Source organism: Mytilus californianus, unplaced genomic scaffold (genome assembly GCF_021869535.1).
Source record: "Mytilus californianus isolate M0D057914Y unplaced genomic scaffold, xbMytCali1.0.p SCAF_2, whole genome shotgun sequence".
NCBI classification, from domain to species: domain Eukaryota; kingdom Metazoa; phylum Mollusca; class Bivalvia; order Mytilida; family Mytilidae; genus Mytilus; species Mytilus californianus.
In genome coordinates, this window is record NW_026262668.1 from 49,130,186 (window position 1) to 49,153,688 (window position 23,503).

The 23,503-nt window shown below is 33.0% G+C and overlaps 2 protein-coding genes across 3 annotated transcripts in view; both read left to right on the plus strand.

Moving 5' to 3' along the window:
- LOC127729914 (INO80 complex subunit D-like) overlaps nt 1-12,358 on the plus strand; it is a 325,825-nt gene extending 313,467 nt beyond the window's left edge. The window contains exon 12 of one of the 2 annotated variants that reach the window (XR_007994896.1): nt 11,726-12,358. The gene's annotated coding sequence lies outside the window, so the exon portion shown is untranslated. Of the gene's footprint in view, nt 1-5,938; nt 6,605-11,725 lie in introns of those variants that run through there. The other variant, XR_007994897.1, reaches the window with a different exon arrangement.
- The window catches only part of LOC127729916 (tetratricopeptide repeat protein 21B-like), a 61,688-nt gene that overhangs the window by 860 nt on the left and 37,325 nt on the right, over nt 1-23,503 (plus strand). The window contains exons 2-11 of the mRNA XM_052237853.1: nt 564-693; nt 1,950-2,060; nt 4,757-4,821; nt 5,586-5,684; nt 9,178-9,263; nt 13,932-14,129; nt 15,506-15,590; nt 17,290-17,388; nt 19,904-20,096; nt 23,271-23,368. Coding sequence (XP_052093813.1) covers nt 564-693; nt 1,950-2,060; nt 4,757-4,821; nt 5,586-5,684; nt 9,178-9,263; nt 13,932-14,129; nt 15,506-15,590; nt 17,290-17,388; nt 19,904-20,096; nt 23,271-23,368 — 1,164 coding nt within the window. The remainder of the gene's footprint in view (nt 1-563; nt 694-1,949; nt 2,061-4,756; nt 4,822-5,585; nt 5,685-9,177; nt 9,264-13,931; nt 14,130-15,505; nt 15,591-17,289; nt 17,389-19,903; nt 20,097-23,270; nt 23,369-23,503) is intronic.

Consider the following 23,503-nt stretch of genomic DNA (forward strand, 5'->3'; position numbering starts at 1 on the left):
TATCCGAGAATAGAAAATAACTTTAGAAGATGTCATTCATGTCATTTGTTGACGAAAAAAATGTAGATCAATTCAAAAAAATGAAATCAATGAAATCAGAGTTCCTTAACAAACATAAGTATGAGAAAAATAGACACCAACTTCTGCATCTTATATTCATACATCTGCTGTGTTGATTTCATTCTTCTAGATTTATTTTTGATATTTCGAATTTTGTTTAGATCGATAGCCACCACAAGATTCTCACTGCAGTGAACTCTTATTTTTACCAATTACACTAATAAATGTAATAAAACACTGTTTTTCTGTTATTTTGACAACCTCTTGTGTTTGAAATTGAGCAGCTTTGATTTCAAGAGCCATTGATAGCTTTTAGTATTTTCACTAGCTTCTTGTGTTTAAATTAGAACACAATTGAGGATATTCAAAGAAAATATTCATTTTTACAAGTCTTTTTTTTTAATTTTCAGGTTATTTCTGTCACATTCACACATAACTTTTATTCACCTGTATGAAAAGTAACAAATGATTTTATTTTTATTTACTTTTGTTTTGTTTTTCAGGGCAAAATAAATTACTATTGTCGTGAAAGATACTATTGTCATATGGAAAATGCTGCCTCGGAAGGACTACAAAAATACAGCAATGACGTAATACTCAAATATTTAAAGGCATATGCTATAATATTACAAGGTAAGCATAGAGTCAAAGAGGAAATTTGTTATTGTTAGTTATAGATTAGAACATTGCCTTTCCAGTGACTCTCAGCAGCTTAAGATGAGTCAGGAGCTGATAGCCTGATACAAGTGAAGAAATTGAAAATGTCGTTTTATAAATCTATTTTTCATATATATATAATGTTCTACAATTAAAAAATTCCATTTATTCTGGCAACAATTTCAATATGCACAATAAGAGACATATTATGAGCTCTTTGCACAGCTGCTTACTCGGGGGCAGATCCAGCCATTTTTAAAAGGGGGGTTCCAACTATATGTCCCCATTCAAATGCATTGATCGTCAAAAAAAGGGGGGTTCCAACTATATGTCCCCATTCAAATGCATTGATCATCAAAAAAAGGGGGGTCCAACCCCCAGTTTCCTCCCCCTGGATCCGCCACTGTTACTATTATTATATTGGATCATATTTCATTTAGAAAAGCATAAGGGTACAGAAAAAAAAATATTTCCAGGATTACTGTAAATTATGTCATCAGTGTATTGGGGAAACATTCCTCTGACACATTTTAACACCAGTAGTAAAAGAGAAATTTATATTCAATCATTTTATTCCTTAATTCATAATCTCAAATAATAGAAATCAAGTATCAATTCTTAGTAACTTCATTTATATTCTAAATTTTGGCAAATATGTATTATTTTTAGCAACTCTACATTAGATCTCATTTTAAAGTCAAAATGGAATTGATATACAGATGTTTAACACATTTGGGTTGAAAGCATACTTTTTGGATGAACTATATACACATAGTGTTATTGCTACGGAACAACATACATGTATGCAAAGTCAGTTTTAAGATGCTTTCCTATATTATATATGTTGGATGTACTTGGTTTAAAACTGACTCCAATTGAAATTTAATTTAAGCTGAGATCAGTCATTTGTCAGTCTACTAGTTAAAATATGTAATGTTAGGATTAAGCCGGATCTACTTTGCAAAAAAACATGCAGTAATTCAGAGAAAAAAAAATTGTTCAGTCATCTACACAGATCATCTCAGCAAATTTTTTTATGGATCATGATTATAGGTTATTAATAGGTTAGCTAAGAATTGTAAGTTAGAAAAATAGAGTATAAGAATTAGGAACATAAATGATATACCTCTTGTCTATGAAGAAATTTTTCAGAAGTTACAGGGCAGTTCTTAATTTTTGTTTTGAGATCAATTCTGTTAGATGGAGATTATTCTATTTATTAACTTTTTCAGGACGTGTACAGGAGGGAATGAGAGAACTGGATGTTTTAAAAGACAAAAGAGATGTCAATCTGGCAGCAACAATGACATTGATGTTAGGGCATAAATACAGTCAGACTGTTGGTATGTTATATGTAAGGGATCAAATAGTCAGACTGTTGGTATGTTAGATGTTAAGACACACATATAGTCAGATTGTTGGTATGTTAGATGAAATAATTTGCTTTTAAAGAAATGAGCCAAAATTTTGTTTGCGTAGATGATTCATTGAACAAGAAGAGGGGCCTTGGTGGTTTAGTGGTCTAAGTTGTTCATCTACAGTGATCTCTAGACTGTCACACTGAGGTTTTAAGTTTAAACCTCACTTCCCCGAGGTGTCTTTGACTCCAATTTTAATTGCTAGTTTTTATGTCGAAAGTCCATGAATCTCTCAGGATACTCCTGCTTCCCTTCATGTTGAAAATCCATGAATGTTTAGGGATACTCCTGCTTCTTTTCATGTTGAAAGTCCATGAATCTCTCAGGATACTCATGCTTCTTTTCATGTGGAAAGTCCATGAATCTCTCGGGATACTCATGCTTCTTTTACCAATAAAGACTGGCTTCCATGATAAAGCCAAGCTTGCTAAAAGTGGCTTTTAACACAATCAATCAAAAAATCATAGAACAAGAAATTGAAAAAGGCCCAGAATACTGGGTAAAGACTTCTAGACAAGTATATACAGTCCGCCAAAAGTTAAGCACCACCTATCTTTGTTGCATCGAATTTTTTTTCATTTAAAAAAACAGTTAATCCTTGAAAAAGAGAAAATATTCATGTAGCAATTTTGCTAACATATGCCATAAACAAACCATAAACTTAAGTTTGGTCACTGATGCAGGTTCTATGCATTTGAATTTTGTGTTCTTGGAAATAGTGAAAATTACACATATCAGAAACGGAATTTAAGTTTTACTTTGAATTTATTTTTTTACAACAATTAATCACCCAAAATCATTAAAAGTCTCTACAAATAATCTTTGGTATGTTCGGCAAATTTAATGTCAATGTTTATGTCAATAGGATGTGTAACCACCTCTCTTCCGGTACAGTTCCATAACACGGCGTCTCATATTCTGTACAATCCTTCTGAACTTTAGTGGAGCAAATTTATTCCATTCATCAACAATTGCTCCTCTTAAATCGCCAAGATTTTGCAAAGGTGGATCTCTGCGATTGAGATTTCTGCCAATGGCATCCCAGACATGTTCGATAGGGTTCAGGTCTGGAGACATGGAAGGCCAAAAGATAGTGTCAATGGCTTCTTGATCTTTGTAATCGGTTACAATCCTTGCCCTGTGTGGTCTAGCGTTGTCGTCCATGTATGAGGGTCTTGACGCAAGTTGGGAATTCTCAAAATGAGGGACTACAATGTTTCTAAGCACCAAATCCCTGTATGTCTGTCTGTTCATGTTACCCTGCAAAATATGCATACCCAGCTTACAACAGTATGAGAAGAAACCCCTTACTGTAACACCACCATCAACAATTGCTGTCGTTGGGCAATTGTTGTTTTGGTGATAGGCAGTTTTATTTCCCCGCCAAACTCGTATTCTGCCGTCTATTGGTCGTAACAGAAACCAACTCTCATCTGACCAATGAATATTTTGCCAGGTTCTCATGTTCCATCGTCGATGGTCATTAGCCCTTTTAAACCTGATTATACGGTGCCTGGCTGTTAGGGCACGTCTTTTGACAACACAATGTGCTCTTAGGTAGCCTCTATGAAGTCGACGGACCATTGTTCGAACACTAACACCACCACCTGGAGGCCAGTGGTGTCTAAGCTATGGGGTAGGAGTAAATGGGTTGGCTTTAGCATGACCAATAAGTAGTCTGTCATCACGATAGGTAGTTAAACGGGGTCTTCCGGACCTTGGTCTATCATTTACAGTTCCTGTGTCAATATGACGTTGTTAAAATCTGATAATGACGGTGCGATTAACATTGAAATGGTTACCAATGCTCCTAGTGCTCCTACTGGCATTTGACATGTCAATTGCTTGTCAACGTTCAGTCACAGATAACTTACCGCTTGCCATATTTCACAGTGACTTGGTGAAGGTCAGATTTCACCTGTACGCGGGACAGTAGGGAGATGATTTAAAGGCATCGAAACAGTGTATTTGTAAAAGTGCAGATGACCTTTAATAAAAGGTTGCTTGGCGGGTATATCGGAGTTTATTTTTTTTTGGTCGTAATGAATTTTCTTAGTGTATGCTATAGGCAATTCATAACACCAAACATAAATATTTTTTTCGCAATAGTTAAAAAAATATTGACAGTTATATTTAGGTGGTGCTTAACTTTTGGCGGACTGTATATATGAATTTAACGTCCAAGGTATTCTTGCCTGTTGAATCATTGTTAGAATGATGTATAAGGTATCTGATCAGTCCTAAAAATTCTGATAATCAGTTTTATTTTTGCTGATACTTTGTCAACTCTGAAAAAAGCATGCTGTAAACTCAAATAAACAGTGTAAAACTCATTTAATTAAACAATAGCAAATTCTTTAGTTCCCCTGATGAATAAATACTTTAAACACAATTGTTAACACATAAAGATAAGTTATACCGAAATATAATGCAAATTTGGATACAAAATGTAGGAATTGTGTAGAATGCACAATGTGTCCCAGTAGGATAACATCTCTTTTTGTAGACTGTTACTTTGTTAGCTAGCATGCTAAATGTACAGCTCACTGTACCAGTCTAGATTTCTTTTTCCCAGTGAAATTGTGTGTGTATTTTATAATTCTTTTTTTTTCATTTTGTAGACAGAGAAGCTTTACAAGAACTGGATGCTAAATTGAAAGAAGAAAGAAAACAGTCTGGTGAAATGGTAAATTCAAGAAAGAAAAAAATGAATCTTTTGACTCTTTTGTTTTACAATGTTTTAACATATTTTAATGTTTTTGAAATCCTTCATCAGGATCTTGTATGAATACATTATTGTTATGAATTAAGTGTTAAGAGAAGAAATTCTACATTTTGAAGTCTAATATAAAGATAATCAATCGTTTGCTATATAAAAACATTCTTTAGAAATGTATAAACTAGCAGAAATTCTTAATTTTTTTTATTTATTTTAACAAGTTTAATTTTTCTGTGATAAGGATCAGTTGCTTTTTTATGTTTATATAATCTATGAAATGACACATTTAAAAACCAACCAAAATTTGTGTTTTTCATACAGGTCTTGAATCAATAACCAGAATATACCAATTAAACAGATTTTTTTTTTAAAGAAATTAGTATTGAAAAATTGAATTATAAGAACCTACTATTGTAAAATTTGTTACACAATTCAGTAATGAAATTATTTCCCCTTTTTAAGCTATTTATATTAAGAAATTCAGAAGTTCTAGCCTTACTAATACAAATGATATTTTGACAGACTTTTCAAAGAGAATAAGAAAAGAAACATGATTGATATCTGAAAATATCACAGTATTTAGTATGGTTCATACTATAATGAAAATAAAAAAAGCTTATAAATTGAAAAAAATAATAATAATGAATTCCATAATTTTGGATCATAGATTGTCAGTATTCCTGAAAAGACTCTTTTATATCTTTTAATGTGCTTTTTTCTATGTATTTCAGGGTCTATATTATGCTGCATTATTTCTATTCCACAATGGTAAATATGACAAAGCAAGAGAATACATTGACAGAATGTTAAAGATGCAAGTCACGAAAGAGGTTTGTTCAAGTTCTTGTTTTTGTAAGACATGTTTTCTATTTCAGATCTATTTAGAAATTTATTATGTTTTTAAAGTAAACTATTGTATTTGCAATGAAATTTTTATACGACCGCAAAAAATTTTTGTGGTCGTATATTGGTATGACGTTGGCGTCGTCGTCCGAATACATATTGGTTTTCGCACTCTAACTTTAGTTTAAGTGAATGGATCTTTTTGAAATTTGACCATAAGGTTAAATACCACAAAAGGAAGGTTGGGATTGATTTTGGGGGTTATGGTACCAACAGTTAAGGAATTAGGGGCCAAAAAGGGGCCAAAAATGAGCATTTTCTAGTTTCCAGACAATAACTGTGGAACGGTGTATGGATCTCTCTGAAATTATACTACAAGTTTCCATACCACAAAGGGATGGTTAGGATTTGCTTTGGGGGGTTATGGCTCAAACCGTTTAGGAATTAGGGGCAAAAAAGGGGGAAAAACAAGGTTGTCCTGGTTAATGGACAAATACTTTAGTACAAAACATAATTTAAAGCAGTGTAATGGAGATAAATCAAATACATCATTGAAATTATCTCCCTTACACTGCTTTTAAATTATGTATAAAGTAATGGTTAATGAACAATAAAGATAATCTAAAACAGTGTAAGGGAGGTAATCCAAATACAACGTTTTGGTTACTTCCCTTACACTGCTTTTAAATTATGTTTAAAGAAATGCATATTTATAAAGGAAGACCAGTAAAAATATCTGCAAATGTTTTCATCTTTTTTTTTTTACAAAAAAATCCATATGAAAGATTTGACACTATATTTTTATTAATTCTATTATAAAATAGATTAAGTTAGCACGATGGTAAATTTAAATGGGTAATTATGGTTGCCAACTCCATTGGAAATTTGAATTGAGATTATAATCATATCTTGAGGGAAAGATTTTTTTTGGGGGAAAAAGGGGGGGAGGGGATAAAAAGAAATTGTGGGTGGCCAATTTTTTCTCATTTTAGATTTCAGAAATTAAAAAGAATTATTCTTCAAATATTATTTTTTTTTTCAAATTTCAAATATTGAAAAATTTCAAGAAGTAATCTTTAATTGCACAGTATGGCGCATTAGATTTGTAAAATCTTTGATCACATTTATTTATTTGTTATGCCGAATCTAACAGTGTATTTAGATTTTTAATTTTGGGTCCAGTTTTCAAATTGGTCTACATTAATGTCCAAAGGGTCCAAAATTAAACTTTGTTTGATTTTAGCAAAAATTGAATATATGAGGTTCTTTGATATGCTGAATCTAAACATGTATTTAGATTTTTGATTTTTGGCCCAGTTTTCAAGTTGGTCCAAATTGGGGTCCAAAATTAAACTTTGTTTGATTTCAACAAAAATTGAATATATGGGGTTCTTTGATATGCTGAATCTAACCATGTATTTAGATTTTTTATTTGTGGACCCCGTTATCTAATTGGTTCATATTGAGGTCAAAAGGGTCCAAAATTAAACTTTGTTTGATTTCATCTAAAATTGAATTATTGGGGTTCTTTGATATTCCAAATCTAACTGTGTATTTAGGTTTTTAATTTTGGGTCCTGTTTTTTAAATTGGTCTACATTGAGGTCCAAAGGGTCCAAAATTAAACTTAGTTTGATTTTGACAAAAATTGAATTCTTGGGGTTCTTTGATTTGCTGAATCTAAACATGTGTTTAGATTTTTTATTATGGGCCCAGTTTTCAAGTTGGTCCAAGATAGGGTCCAGTATTTAAACTTTGTTTGATTTCAACAAAAATTGAATATATTGGGTTCTTTGATATGCTGAATCTAAACATGTATTTAGATTTTTGATTATGGGCCCAGTTTTCAAGTTGGTCCAAATTGGGGTCCAAAATTAAACTTTGTTTGATTTCAACAAAAATTGAATATATGAGGTTCTTTGATATGCTGAATCTAACCATGTATTTAGATTTTTTATTTGTAGGCCCCGCTATCAAATTGGTTCATATTGAGGTCAAAAGGGTCCAAATTTAAACTTTGTTTGATTTCATCGAAAATTGAATTATTGGGGTTCTTTGATATGCCAAATCTAACCGTGTATTTAGATTTTTAATTTTAAGTCCCGTTTTTTAAATTGGTCTACATTAAGGTCCAAAGGGTCCAAAATTAAACTTAGTTTGATTTTAGCAAAAATTGAATTCTTGGGGTTCTTTGATATGCTGAATCTAAACATGTGTTTAGATTTTTGATTATGGGCCCAGTTTTCAAGTTTGTCCAAGTTGGGGTCCAAAATTAAACTTTGTTTGATTTTAACAAAAATTGAATATATGGGGTTCTTTGATATGCTGAATCTAACCATGTATTTTGATTTTGGACATTGGACCATAATAGGTAAATTAAAAAAATTCAAGTTCTTAGACCACATTCTTTCTGTGTCAGAAACCTATGCTGTGTCAAATATTTAATAACAATCCAAATTCAGAGCTGTATCAAGCTTGAATGTTGTGTCCATACTTGCCCCAACTGTTCAGGGTTCGACCTCTGCGGTCGTATCAAGCTGCGCCCCAGCGAAGCATTTTATTGAACTTTGTAATTAGTACAAGCACAATACTAGAGCATTTTTATCTTCTTGTAAAAATATAAAAATAACAGAGAGGAATTAGCAAAGGTATTGGACTGCAAATTGGAACAACTACCTCAAGCTAACTCATCCTAAAAAGAAAAAAATAGACAAAAGATTAGAAATAATGAGCAATATATCATTAAGATACTGTGGATTGATTTATTTTCTTGGGTACCAAATTTTGTGGATTGAGGAAAATTTACATTTTCGCGGATAATTGATTTCATGGTTTTGCCAAAGTCAACAAACAAGTACAATACTAGAGCATTTTTATCTTTTTGTGAAAATATAAAGATAGAGAGGAATTAGCAAAAGTATTGGACTGCAAATTGGAACAACTACCTCAAGCCAACTCATCCTAAAAAGAAAAAAATAGACAAAAAAGAAGAAATAAAGAGCAATATATCATTAAGATACTGTGGATTTCATTTATTTTCTTGGGTACCAAATTTTGTGGATTGAGGAAATTTTACATTTTCGCGGATATTTGATTTCATTGTTTTGCCAAAGTCAATAAACAAGCCACGAAAATTGGCACCTCATGAATAATAATGAATTCACAGTACTTTGAATTTTTGAGGCACACACAGTTTTTCAGTTACTCATTACTACCAAAATCCATCAACTTACTTACTGTCCTAAAAATAAAACACACTATACATATAGAAAGTAGTCGGATTTCAACAAAATGGATAACTTAAACAAAGACATAGGAGACAACACATAATTTGGAAACAGTTGAACTGTGCTTGCTTAAACTGGTACTAAGAGTCAAAATACACTTGCTGATAGCAATTTCACTTAATATTAGATAAATATAGTGGAATGACAAATTCTTATGTAGTAATGTAATTTCTATTAGTACATTTCTATTACAGGGTTTAACCCTTAAAGGATGGATAGAAATGATGAGTGGAAGAGATGCTAAGAAAGCTATCAAATATTTTGATGATGCCATTCAAAGGTAAGTACCACATATGCAGGAATAGATGTCCTTCATTATTTTGTGTGAAAAATACCATATAAACTTTGTTAACTGAAAAAAGGTTGTGTTGTTCATCTCTTGTTCCTGTAATAAGGTTGAATGACGTTTTGTTTAGCTGAGTTTCAAAAGCTTTAATAAAACAGCTGTCATTGAATTACTAGGTCTTATTGGCCAAAAGTACAATCTTGATTAATCAGATTTTGACTTTCAATAACCTTTTAAAATGTAGTGTAACAGTTTTCAAAATAATAGATATGCAGAAAAAACCTGCATATCAATTTAAAAAAAAACCTGACACTTTTGGGGAGATAACTCTTATTTATAACCATATTGAATCCATTTGACAAAAAAAAAAATTCTTGGGGTAAAATGTACTATAAAGCCTATACAAATAAAACATTTTTTTGCCTATTTCTATTACTTGTAAATATAAAGAAAAGGATAAAGGATATTGCCTAAGCGCAAAGTCAAAAAGTAAAGTGGTAGAGGAGTTAATTGTGCCATTTTTATACGACCGCAAAAAAATTTTTGTGGTCGTATATGGTTACAAGAGCGCAATTATTTGTTTACATTTTACCGGCAAGTTTTTTACCCCAAGATGGTACTCAGAATAGAATCCTATACGGCTTCTGATTGGATGATACAGGATTGGAATTACATTTAATCGAAAGCTTATCCAATTAGGTTTAAAAATTGCAGAAAATCATATTCACATTTTACGAAGTATAGAAAATATCCTCCATTTCCGCACGTCGGAGCCATTAAAAATATGCATTTTTCATTAAGCGAAAAAAGTAGACGATCTTTTTCAACTGCATTTTAAGTCAATTTCTGCCGCATGACCCTATATATTTTTTTAGCTGTAATGCAACACTGGCATTTCTAGTAACAGGAACTGCAATCTGTTTTTCCCTAGTTTGTGTAGTCTTTGAGAAAAAAAATACGGAACACCAGTGGTACCCTATGGAAAATTCATTACGAATAATTGCACTCTTGTAACCTATAGAAAAAAGACATTTTTTTTAAATAAGGCTTTGAAAAATGTTGAAAATAGTCATTTTGCTCGGAAAAAATGTAAAACAGCGAGAAATGGGGTCAAATGGACTTTTCATCGACGTAAATTCAAGCTATAGTCTGTTTCCTATTTGTGTTGATTTCCATATCTAAATCTAGAGTGGGCTCGAATGTCGACAAAGTATGAAGAGAATAGAACGGTTTTGTGATATCTACTGTTTTTATGGGGAAAAGCATGAGTATATCTTGAATTTGAAGATTCATTTTGGTTTTTAACCATAATGATCGTGACTCAGTTGCTATTCTAGCAAAAAGCTAATTTGGTGAAAATTGACCAAAAGGGTCCCTAAGCAAACACCAACGATTTAGTTAAATTGCAAAGTAGAAAAATTAATCTTGGCATTGAATATTGTAGTCCAAGAATAGTTTCTCTTGCCAAAGTAGTAATATTATCATATTTTCAAAATTGGGGGAAAAACTATAGTCTGTTTCAAAAACGTGTTTTTTCAAGAAATGGTTTCATTTAAAGCCATTCTTCAAAATTCGATGTAGCTTTTCCATATCAGAACGGTTTTGTCGACAATATGATCAGTGCTGGATGACCTTTGAAAAATAAGGCCAGTAAATAAATGTTATCTTCATGTCTTTTTGAACAGTACCGTATTTGGTGAAAAAATCAGTTCAAATTTTTGGGCCGATCGGCGGGCAAAAACTAATTCTCAAAATTCAGAGAGTGATCAGATAATGTTTTGAAGACGTGATTTTATCTAGATAGACGCTAGCGCTTCATTTAGCGCGGGCGCTTAATTTACAGAATTTTTTTTCATTACCGTATAGGTTACAAGAGCGCAATTATTTGTTTACATTTTACCGGCAAGTTTTTTACCCCAAGATGGTACTCAGAATAGAATCCTATACGGCTTCTGATTGGATGATACAGGATTGGAATTACATTTAATCGAAAGCTTATCCAATTAGGTTTAAAAATTGCAGAAAATCATATTCACATTTTACGAAGTATAGAAAATATCCTCCATTTCTGCACGTCGGAGCCATTAAAAATATGCATTTTTCATTAAGCGAAAAAAATAGACGATCTTTTTCAACTGCATTTTAAGTCAATTTCTGCCGCATGACCCTATATATTTTTTTTAGCTGTAATGCAACACTGGCATTTCTAGTAACAGGAACTGCAATCCGTTCCCTAGTTTGTGTAGTCTTTGAGAAAAAAAATACGGAACACCAGTGGTACCCTATGGAAAATTCATTACGAATAATTGCGCTCTTGTAACCATATTGGTATGGCGTCGTCGTCTGGCGTCGTCCGGCGTCATCAGAAGACACATTGGTTTTTGCACTCTAACTTTAGTTTAAGTGAATGGATCTCTATGAAATTTTACCACAAGGTTCAATACCACAAAAGGAAGGTTGGGATTGATTTTGGGGGTTATGGTACCAACAGTAAAGGAATTAGGGGCCAAAAATAAGCATTTTTGTAACTTCCAGACATAACTTGTGTGTTAGTGTATGGATCTCTCTGACATTGTACCACAAGGTTCCATATCACAAAAGGAATGCTGGGATTGATTTTGGGGGTAATTGCCTCAAAATTTTAGGAATTAGGGGCCAAAAAAGGAGCAAAAAACAAGCATTTTTCTAGTTTCATGACAATAACTTGTGTGTAAGTGTATGGATCTTTCTGAAATTGTACTACAAGGTTCCATATCACAAAGGGAAAGCTGGAATTGAGTTTGGGGGTAATTGCCGAAACGTTTAGGAATTGGGGGCCAAAAAGGGGCCAAAAATAAGCATTTTTCTAGTTTCCAGACAATAACTTGTGTTCAAGTGTATGGATCTCTCTGAAATTGTACTGCAACGTACCATACCACAAAGGGAATGCTGGGATTGATGATGGGGGTAATTGCATCAATATTTTAGGAATTAGGGGCCAAAAAGGGGCAAAAAACAAGCATTTTTCTAGTTTCAGGACAATAACTTGTGTGTTAGTGTATGGATCTTTCTGAAATTGTACTACAAGGTTCCATATCACAAAGGGAAGGCTGGGTTTAAGTTTGGGGGGATGATGAATCATAAGGGGGTTCAAAAAATTGGGGGGGGGGGATTTTTTTTTTTTCCTTTTTTTTCTTTTTTTCCTTTTTTTTTTCTTTTAAAATTTTCCATTTTAAGTTGGTTATTTCTGATTTATATTTAAAAGCAAATAATAATGATATGGTAGGAGATACACACCAAACAGGATGTGTAAATTATTATATAATAAGTATTGTGCAATAGCAAGAAATTTTCAATTGCACAGTATTGCACAATAGCAAGAAATCTTCAATTGCACAGTATTGCGCAATAGCAAGAAATCTTCAATTGCACAGTATTGCGCAATAGCAAGAAATATCAAATAGCACAATATTGCGCAATAGCAAGAAATTGTCAATTGTACAGTATTGCACAATAGCAAGAAATATTTAATTGCACAGTATTGTGCAAAAGAAGATACTTCGTATAAATTGCTTATTTCTTGACCAATTTCAATGGGGTTTTATTCTTGAATTTTTGGGGTTCTTTAATATGCTGAATCTAACCCTGTATTTAGTTTTTGGATTTTGGGCCCCGTTTTTAAATTGGTCCACATTGAGGTCCAAAGGGTCCAAAATTAAACTTTGTTTGATTTCATCAAAAATTGAATTATTGGGGTTCTTTGATATGCCGAATCTAACCGTGTATTTAGATTCTTAATTTTTGGTTCCGTTTTCAAATTGGTCTACATTAATGTCCAAAGGGTCCAAAATTAAACTTAGTTTGATTTTAACAAAAATTGAATTCTTAGGGTTCTTTGATATGCTGAATCTAAACATATATTTAGATTTTTGATTATGGGCCCAGTTTTCAAGTTGGTCCAAATCGGGGTCCAAAATTAAACTTTGTTTGATTTCAACAAAAATTGAATATATGGGGTTCTTTGATATGCTGAATCTAACCATGTATTTAGATTTTTGATTTTTGGGCCCCGTTATCAACTTTGTCCACATTGAGGTCAAAAGGGTCCAAAATTAAACTTTGTTTGATTTCATCAAAAATTGAATTCTTGGGGTTCTTTGATATGCTGAATCTAACCATGTATTTAGATTTTGGATATTGGACCATAATAGGTGAATGTCCAATTTAAAATTTTTAAGTTCTTAGACCACATTCATTCTGTGTCAGAAACCTATGCTGTGTCAAATATTTAATCACAATCCAAATGCAAAGCTGTATCAATCTTGAATGTTGTATCCATACTTGCCCCAACTGTTCAGGGTTCGACCTCTGCGGTCGTATCAAGCTGCGCCCTGCGGAGCATTTTATTAGTATCATGTTTTTAGAATTCTGTATATTGACTATTCTGAGAAAATTGCAAATATAATGTTGTATCCTGTTCTGAAAAATTACTCTGGAATATATCATAGGCATAACATTCCTCAACATTTTATGTCCTAAACTGATACACCTTATCCTTTCTTTTCAATGGCTACATTAGTTGAATTTTAAAGTTGTTCATTGATAACTTGCAGTAAGATATAAGTACATAAAATCTAATGAAAGTACTTATGACAAGTAGAAAGTGTATTAATCTGTTTTTAGCTATGATGGATCCAGAGATATTGATGCATTGTTTGGTAAAGCTAAATATTATGAAATGAGGCATAACTTTACTGGTGCCCTAGACCTAGTGAACCAGGTGATTGTAAATTACCCAGCATTCCTGCCATCCCTTGTTGAGAAGATGAGACTACAGCTAGCTCTACAAGACTGGGACCAGAGTATAGAGACAGCACAGAGGTATACAATTATGTTTCACCCCAACTTTCATATGATTGAAAGCACACACTCACCTCAATAATATTTTTCATTTATTCATGTTGATAATAATTGAGCTATTGTCATCACATAGATATTGACTTTTATAGATTGTAGAACAGTGAGTACTTAAAACATAAGATCAAGTATCATCAATGTAGAAACTCTTTCCTCGGAAATACTAAAATCAGTATATCAGAAATGAACTAGTGTACATTTTAGACTCCCACAATGTAGAAGATTAAAAAAAATGGTTTCAGTATGTATGTATATATGCAACTCTTGTAAAAAATACTCCACTTCATTTAATTAAAAAAAATATATCTATCTTTTTCTATTTCATCTAATATCTATCTTGAATATTTAAATTTTAATGATTTTACATGTAAATGACATTGTAATAGTGTAAATAACATAGTAATAGAGGTACTTGACCCCCTCCCCCCAAAAAAAAAAGACAACAAAAAAACAACTAATAACCCCACAAAAAAATATGGGTACATTGATGTACCCTTACATCTGCTTTATAACTATGTGATTTTTATTGGTATTATTTTCTAATTATTTATTGTAAACTCTATATTTTATGTACTGTAGATTCATTCCTTTTTGTGGGAATCAATTTCATGGATTGAAGAAAAAGTGTATACTTGATTTTAGGGTTTCCCCAGGGTCTGCATTCAAGCCTATAGGAAATTTGTACTTTGTTGAACACTTTTAAAATTCAGGGTTTAGCTTAATACATGAAATCCACAAAAATTGGTACTAGATGAATAATTTAGAGATAACTGTATTGTATTTGAAGCTTTGCGGACGTCCATCGGTAGTTTTACTGTCGCAAATTTAGTTTACCTGGCGACGCGTAGCGAAGACAGGTAAACGGATATTTGCGACAGTAAAACTACCGATGGACGTCCGCAAAGCTTCAAATACAATACAGTTATCTCTATTCTAATGCAAAATAAACAAATCATTTAATCTTAGTCATTATTTCAGTGTAAAATTTTCATTAAACGAAAATGCTGCGAAATGATGCTATTTTCTTTGGCGCCTAAACTAGGTGACATCAAAGGTATGCTCCCGGCATCAAATGTAAACACCGGGCGTTTTCTGGCTTCTTGTCCACTTCAGAATGTAATAAAATTTGATAAAAAGAAGATTTCTAGGTGCAAAATGTGAGTTCTTTTGCTTGTTATTGGAGAAATTGCATGTCAATACATTTTGGAATTCAAAATGTCGGCCTCCTTAGTTGCAGACAGGGAGATAGAGAATTTTACGCTTATTGTCATCCAATCAGAACCATTGATACAAAAGGTTGATGAATCCACAGTATATGTTTGTATTTCATTGTATTACAGAGCATTAGATCAAGATATGCATTGTATAGAAGCACTAAGATTCCAGGCTTTGTATATGTTATGCAGGGAAGGAAATTATTCAGAGGTAATTCATATTCATATTCATATTGTTAGGTTGGAGATTTTCACTGATTTCCAAATTAAAGTAAAATCGCAAAAATATCCCTTCCCTGAAATCTGATCATAAAGGAAAACCAGATTCAGAAACAACAAAAAATGCAAAAATAAAACCTCACAAAAATATTTGGCCCTAGAAATTGGGAATTTAAAATTCTACCTAAATTTACTAAAATTTACCACCTGACAGTATACTATCATGAACATATATAAAGAGTGAGGGTTCCTGCTAAGAATAAAGTGATTTAAAGAAACTTTTATAGTAGATTTAGAATTAAAGGGTATTAAATCTATTAATTGAATTGTTTAAAATATTAATTCTTATCAGTATGAATTTGAATAAAAAAGATTTGAGATTTGAGGTAAAGATTGATTAGACCATATAGACGGACAAATTAACACACAAAGAATTTGATTTGATGTTTGGTGTTATTAATGCCACTTTAAAACACCGCTTTTGGGCTATTTTGTGGCAGCCAGTTTTTATTGGTGGATGAAGCCGGAGTGCCCGGAGAAAACCAACGACCTTCGATAGGAAAACTGACAATCCTAGTCAATTAAGATTGGAGTCGAGTGCACCCGCACGAGCGAGGTTCGAACTCACAACTCAAAGTGTTGACTGGCTAGTGATTACAGTAGTAACTACTTAGACCACTTGGCCACCGAGGCCCCAACACACAAAGAAAATGGATAAAATAATTCTAAAATGTTATGTAAAACCCTCTTTCTTTTTTACTGTTGTTTGATTCCACAGTTAACAAGTCTGTTAATTTAAAATTATGTTATTTCATTCCACAGTTGTTCAATAACAAACATTGGCTTACCACAAATGTATGACTAGAATATTATTTTTGATTACTAGATGAACAGCCAAAACATACGTTGGTCATCAGGATCCCCCTCTCTGTAAGGGACCTCATCAGTTATGAGGGGGTGGACAGCTTTTGAGGGAGGTGGGAGGTGGGGGGCGGGAGGTGGAGACAAAAAATGGGTGGGAGAGAAAAAAATATTCTAAAAGTGGGAGGTGGGAGATCCAGGGGCGTACCCCCCTGTCCACCCCCTCAGTTATAGTGATAACAAAATTTAAATTGATGATTTCATCAATTCTTGGTTCATACTGAATGCATTTTCAAAGGTCATATGATTGAAGACATTTATCTCTTGAAACAGATAATTAAATAAAAAAGAAAATCTTGGTTGTAATGTTGGAGTAACAAGGAATATTTTGGTTTTCCCTATTGTGTTTCTGCATTGTTAAGGAATAACTGTATTGCATCTGTATACTTGATAACAGATTGCAGCTTCATTTTACCAGTGACGTGTTAGTGAAAATACATTGTGGTTATTTTTATTCTAATGTACTTGCACCAAATTATGCCTGTTAAATGACTTTGTAATTTTATTGAAAATGTCATCTGTGATGTGGGATCATTCCAGCAGATAAACTGTTTGATTTTACCCCCCAAATTATGACTTCCAATCCAAATCACAGTTGCAAACAAATTGGATCAGAATTTCAATTTCATTTGTGTATATTTCTGTAATTTTAGGTTTTTTTTCTGTACCTTGTTAATTATGTGTATTATATGTTGACAACCAATTTAAAGAAGTTAAATATATAATAATAACATATGTGAGTATGAAATCATGTGCAAATATTTTTCCAGGCATCCGCTAAAATTGGTGACCTTATTACCACACTAGACAGATTTGAACCCAGGAGTGCTGTTCTTTATTATACCATGGCACAAGGTTTCTGCAGAATTGTAAGTTTACTATCTTCAATAAAAAAAAATCACATATTTCCAAATCAAACGCATGAATTGTTTTGATACAGGCATTATAGAGAGTTTTTATTTCCTTTTTTAATGTTTGAAAAAAACTAAAACTAAAATGAATTCAATGCATTTTACTTCAAATGCAAATCAAAAATGCATTAACCTATTTCTGTGATTTGGTGAATTTTGAATCAGGTGTTAAAAACAGTGTTGTGTGTGCTTCAAATGAGCTTCACAATTCTGTTAATACATAATTACGTTTTTATGTCCCGTTATGGGTATATAGTTATTCCACATAACTCCTCCTACAGTTTGAATGCTAGGAAGTTTTCACTTTGCTGGCTGTTTGTACATATATTGAAGGTGTGCATATGGTCAGGGTTTTGATTTTTATTAATATTTGCTCTTTTGGGAGATGGTTGAACTTTGTCATTTTGGAGTATATACTCGCATAAGAGGTGCATAGAGTTTCCGGATAACTCCTCCTACAGTGAACCATAGACCTATGTGCTCCCATACTCAACTTTGTGTATTTTAAAATAACACTTTCAGTTTGCATCTGCGGGGGGGCATCATTTGAGTCTCCCAGAGACAATAATATCTCAAAAGAAAGTCCTACATTAACTTTGTTATAATACAGATACTTCAGAGTGGAGTGCGGGGGCATCACTTTGTCTAGTTTTTGTAATTTTAAATAATTTTCATTGGAAAGCTACAATCATGGCATGATTATTGAAAATAACTCAATCATTAGCAAACTTTTATTAATTATTAAAATGGTTTTTGTCGAGCCTGCGACTTTTGTCGCAGAAAGCTCGACATAGGGATAGTGATCAGGCGGCTACGGCGGCGGCGGCGTTAGCTTACTTCTTAAAAGCTTTATATTTTAGAAGGTGGAAGACCTGGATGCTTCATACTTTGTATATGGATGCCTCATGTTACGAAGTTTCCGTCAGTCACATGTCCAATGTCCTTGACCTCATTTTCATGGTTCAGTGACTACTTGAAAAAAAAGTTCAGATTTTTTGTAATGTTAAATTCTCTCTTATTATAAGTATAGGATAACTATATTTAGTATGTGCGTACCTTGCAAGGTCCTCATGCCTGTCAGACAGTTTTCACTTGACCTCGACCTCATTTCATGGATCAGTGAACAAGGTTAAGTTTTGGTGGTCAAGTCCATATCTCAGATACTATAAGCAATAGGTCTAGTATATTCGGTGTATGGAAGGACTGTAAGGTGTACATGTCCAACTGGCAGGTGTCATCTGACCTTGACCTCATTTTCATGGTTCAGTGGTTATAGTTAAGTTTTTGTGTTTTGGTCTGTTTTTCTTATACTGTATGCAATAGGTCTACTATATTTGGTGTATGGAATGATTGTAAGGTGTACATGTCTAGCTGGCAGGTGTCATCTGACCTTGACCTCATTTTCATGGTTCAGTGGTTATAGTTAAGTTTTTGTGTTTTGGTCCGTTTTTCTTATACTTTATGCTATAGGTCTACTATATTTGGTGCATGGAATGATTGTAAGGTGTACATGTCCAACTGGCAGGTGTCATCTGACTTTGACCTCATTTTCATGGTTCAGTGGTCAAAGTTAAGTTTTTGAGTTTTGGTCTTTTTTCTTATACTATATATATGCAATAAGTCAACTATATTTGGTGTATGGAAATATTCTGTGATGTACATGTCAGTCTCGCAGGTTTTATTTGACCTTGACCTCATTTTCACGGTTCATTGCTCAGTGTTAAGTTTATGTGTTTCAGTCTGTTTTTCTTAAACTATAAGCAATAGGTCAGCTATATTTGTTGTATGGAAGGATTGTAAGCTGTTCATGTTTGCCTGGCATGGTTCATCTGACTTTGACCTCATTTTCACGATTCATTAGTCAATGTTTAGTTTTCTTGGTTAAGTCTGTTTCTTAGAAACTATAAGCAATAGGTCAACTATATTTAGTGAATTGAATGATTGTAAGGTGTACATGTATTTCTCGTTTGGTTTATATGACCTTGACTTCATTTTCTTGGATCATGTTAAGTTTATGTAAAAGTTGTAGTAAAGCTTTCATTTAGGACTATCAACATAATATCAATGGTTAGTAAAGAAGGCGAGACATTTCAGCGTGTCCACTCTTGTCTTTAATCAATACATGTATATCTAATATGTATTTCAAGTAGACAATGTCAATTTAGATACATATAGCCAAATAAATGGTCAGGTATAAAATGATCATCATGTCTGTGTGAGTTACTTTGTAACACTTATAGTATCTTGATAATAAAATACACCTTTGCCAATTCATTTGAAATTTTTACTTGATGTGACTTGTCAGTGACTATAATGTGCAGGTTGAGTTCACTTTTGGAGAATTAGATATTAAGAATCTAGAGTTATTGCCCTTGCTTCTCTTAAGAATTGATGCAATTGAGATAAATGTTTCTGTTACAAGATAGAGTGTCATCTCTGACTTCTTGTTTTATAAACACTTTCTTTTTTTCAGTGCGGTAGAAATGCCTTAGTACTACAACAGACATACACCCTTATGGAACGTTGTGTTCAGCAGGAACAGTCAAATTCTGAGTATATTAATGAACTGGGTTTCCAGTTACTGTTACAGGGTAAAGCAAAAGATGCTATGAACTGTTATAGAAATGCCATGAAGATTGATGAAACTAGTGTAACAGCTCTAACAGGTAAATTTTTCATACAATGCCTTAGAAATATCTCACACAATTATTTATTAAGAAATGTTTGTGATGTATTTATTTTGAAAATGTGGTGCCATGTTTTTGTTCTCTGTTCAGCAATTGGAGTAATAAATGCATTTCAGGGCCTTTTATAGCTGACTGTGCGGTATGGGCTTTGCTCATTGTTGAAGGCCGTACAGTGACCTATAGTTGTTAATTTCTGTGTCATTTGGTCTCTTGTGGAGAGTTGTCTCATTGGCAATCATACCACATCTTCTTTTTTATATGTAAGATATTAAATTAATCCATAGTTAGTAGAATATGTGCCAAAACAACAAAATAAAATCCACTTTTACCATTTTATGCCCCCGTCGTTGCGGAGGGGGCTTTTAGTTTTACTCTTTTACATCCATCAGTACATCCCAAAGTTGGTTTCCGTTCTCTAACTTTAGTTTGCCTCAACTATATGTTATGAAATTTATACACAATGCTTATTACCACAAAACGCAGATCAAGTAGGAATTTTGGTAGCGTTACTTTTACTGTTCTTGAGTTATGTCTCTTTATAATGTTATATGCAAGGGGGGGCATCATCTGTGTCCCATGGACACATTACCCATTTATTTAAAACATAATTAAAAGAACTTGATAGCTATTAGTTTGGAATTTTGTCATAGAGGTTAATTGCTGACTTATTGGATTTATGTACTCAAATCAATTTTTAATTGATTATGTAAAAGATTTTTATTTTTTTCACACACCAGATAACATATTTATTGCATTTTTGATGCTGGTACATTTAATTAGCCCTGCAACATTGATCTGATGAAAAATGCCTGTTGTCCCCATTTAGAAGGGTCCTTTGGCGGTGTAAATTATCAGTTAAATATTAATAAAATACGGAGGTTTAGTATAAGTAAATTTTTGGGGTTATGGTCCTAACTGTTTAGGAATTAGGGGCCAAAAAGGGGCCCAAATAAGCATTTTTGTAGTTTCCAGACAATAACTTGTGTTAAAGTGTATGAATCTCTCTGAAATTATACCACAAGTTTCCATACAACAAAGGGTTAGGATTGACTATGGGGGGTTATGGCTCAAACCATTTAGGAATTAGAGGCAAAAAAGGGAGAAAAACAAGTTTTTTTTCGGGTTAAAGGACAATTAAGACAATTTAAAGCAGTCTAAGGGAGGTAATCCAATCCCAATTTAAAACAACAATGTTTGATTACCTCCCTTACACTGCTTGTAAATTATGTATTTAGAAATGATGATTGTCTTGAGGTGATTAGCTGTCAATATATTTTTAAAAGTTACTATTAATTAATATTATTAATTCGTATATTTTAACTAATTTGATTCGTTCAGGGATAGACACATGTTAAACTATATTTTCAAAGGTAGGTAGAAAACGGCGGATAGCAAAAAGAATATTGCACGGTTATTTTTAGAATATCTGAAAACCGATATACTTTGTGACGTCATGTAATGAATTTCATGATATTGTTAAAAGTTTATAAAAAGTGTATATTTATGATCGATTATTTGAAGAAAAAAAATCTTCAAATTCATAAGATGAACAAAAAACAACATAAAAAATATATGAAATAACAATTAATATGTTGTTATTGTCTAGGAGACAATATGATATCTATAAAATTCCAACAAATTCAAATGATCGAATAAATTACATTGACAATTTTAATACAAAAATGGTCGGAAATTAATAATATAACAATTATAGCCTTTGTATGAGGTCAATACAGGATATATCGACCCAAAGAAGTATATCGACCTCGGACTTCGTCCTCAGTCAATATACTTCTTTCAGGTCAATATATCCTTGTATCAACCTCATACAAAGGCTATAATTGTATAATATTAATTTTAGCCATGATATTGTATGTCATTTTATATTTTAAGACTTGTATGATGTATTTAAAAGGGTAATTATGGTTGCAAATTTTGTTAAAATTTGAATTGAGATTATGACTATATCTTGAGGGAATGATTTTTTTTAGAATAAGGGAAAGGGGGAGGTGAAAAAAAATTGGGGGGGGGGGGGGGGGTAAATAAGAATTTGGGGGGGGGGGCTATTTTTTCTCATTTCAGATTTCAGAAATTAAAAAGAAAATTTCTTCAAATATTTTTTTTGGGGGTTAATATTCAACAAGATAGTGTATTGCACAAAAGCAAAAAAATGGGGTCAATTTTATTTAGGCCGGGGGGGGGGGGGGGGGGGGGGGGGGGGGGGGGGGGGGGGGGGGGGGGGGGGGGGGGGGGAGGGAGGGGGTCAATTCTCAACAGCATAGTGTATTGCACAAAAGCAAAAAATTGAATATAAATTCAAATCATATAACCAATTTTTAAGTTCTTTGACTACTATATTTAATTACCATCCAAATTCAAACCTGTATCAAGCGTGAATATTGTGTCCATTTTGACCCCAACTTTTCAGAGTTGGACATCTGCGGTCGTATCTAGCTGCGCTCAGCTAAGCAATTTATTATTGTCTTGCCTTGATGGAGTCAAAAAGCGAGACATAGGTATGCTGTTTCCTGCTTCGGCAGTGGCGACGGCTGCAATGTCAACAATGTATTAGTTTGTGATTTGGTCTATTTCATGGTGAACCACTAGTGGTAGGTCAATGATATTTGGTATGCAGTTGTATTAGCATTGGCACATCTCATTACCATGGAGATTATTTGGCCCCGCCCCCTCAGTCAAGGTCTATTGACTTTGAAACTTTTGCTTAGTTTTCATGAATTAGTTTGTGATTAGATCAGTTTAAGGGGAACTGTTAGTGGTAGGTCAATGATAATTGGTATGCAGTTGTATAAGTGTTTGCAAGTTTAATTTCCATGGAGATTATATGACCCTACCCCTAATTATGGTTCATTGACTTTGAAACTTTTACATAGTTTACAAGTTAATGTTTGTGTTTAGGTTTGTTTAAAGGGAAGGACAATGGTATTTGGTTTGCAGTAGTATTAGCATTGGCACATTTCATTTCCATGGAGATTGTTCAGCCCTGCACCTTCAGTCATGGTTCATTGACTTTGAATATTTGCATAACTTACATGTTAAAGTATTGCTATTTTAGTTTCAACATTTGCATTATCAAAATAACAAATAGGCGAGACATATCTCTGTGTTAACAGTTTATATCATTATGCATTGTAGGGATAATACGATGTCAGTTATTAGAGAACCAATTAGACGATGCAGCACAACAACTAGATTTCCTGAATGAAATACAACAAAGTATAGCTAGGTCTCCTGTAAGCTTTTAACTGTCTGAACATTTTAGTTTAGTTTGAAGTTAGCAATATAACAATTAACATGCCAGTGCTTTGGCATTGGCATAGTTTAAATATTTTGTCTATGAATTTCCAGTTCATAAAAAAATGAAAACA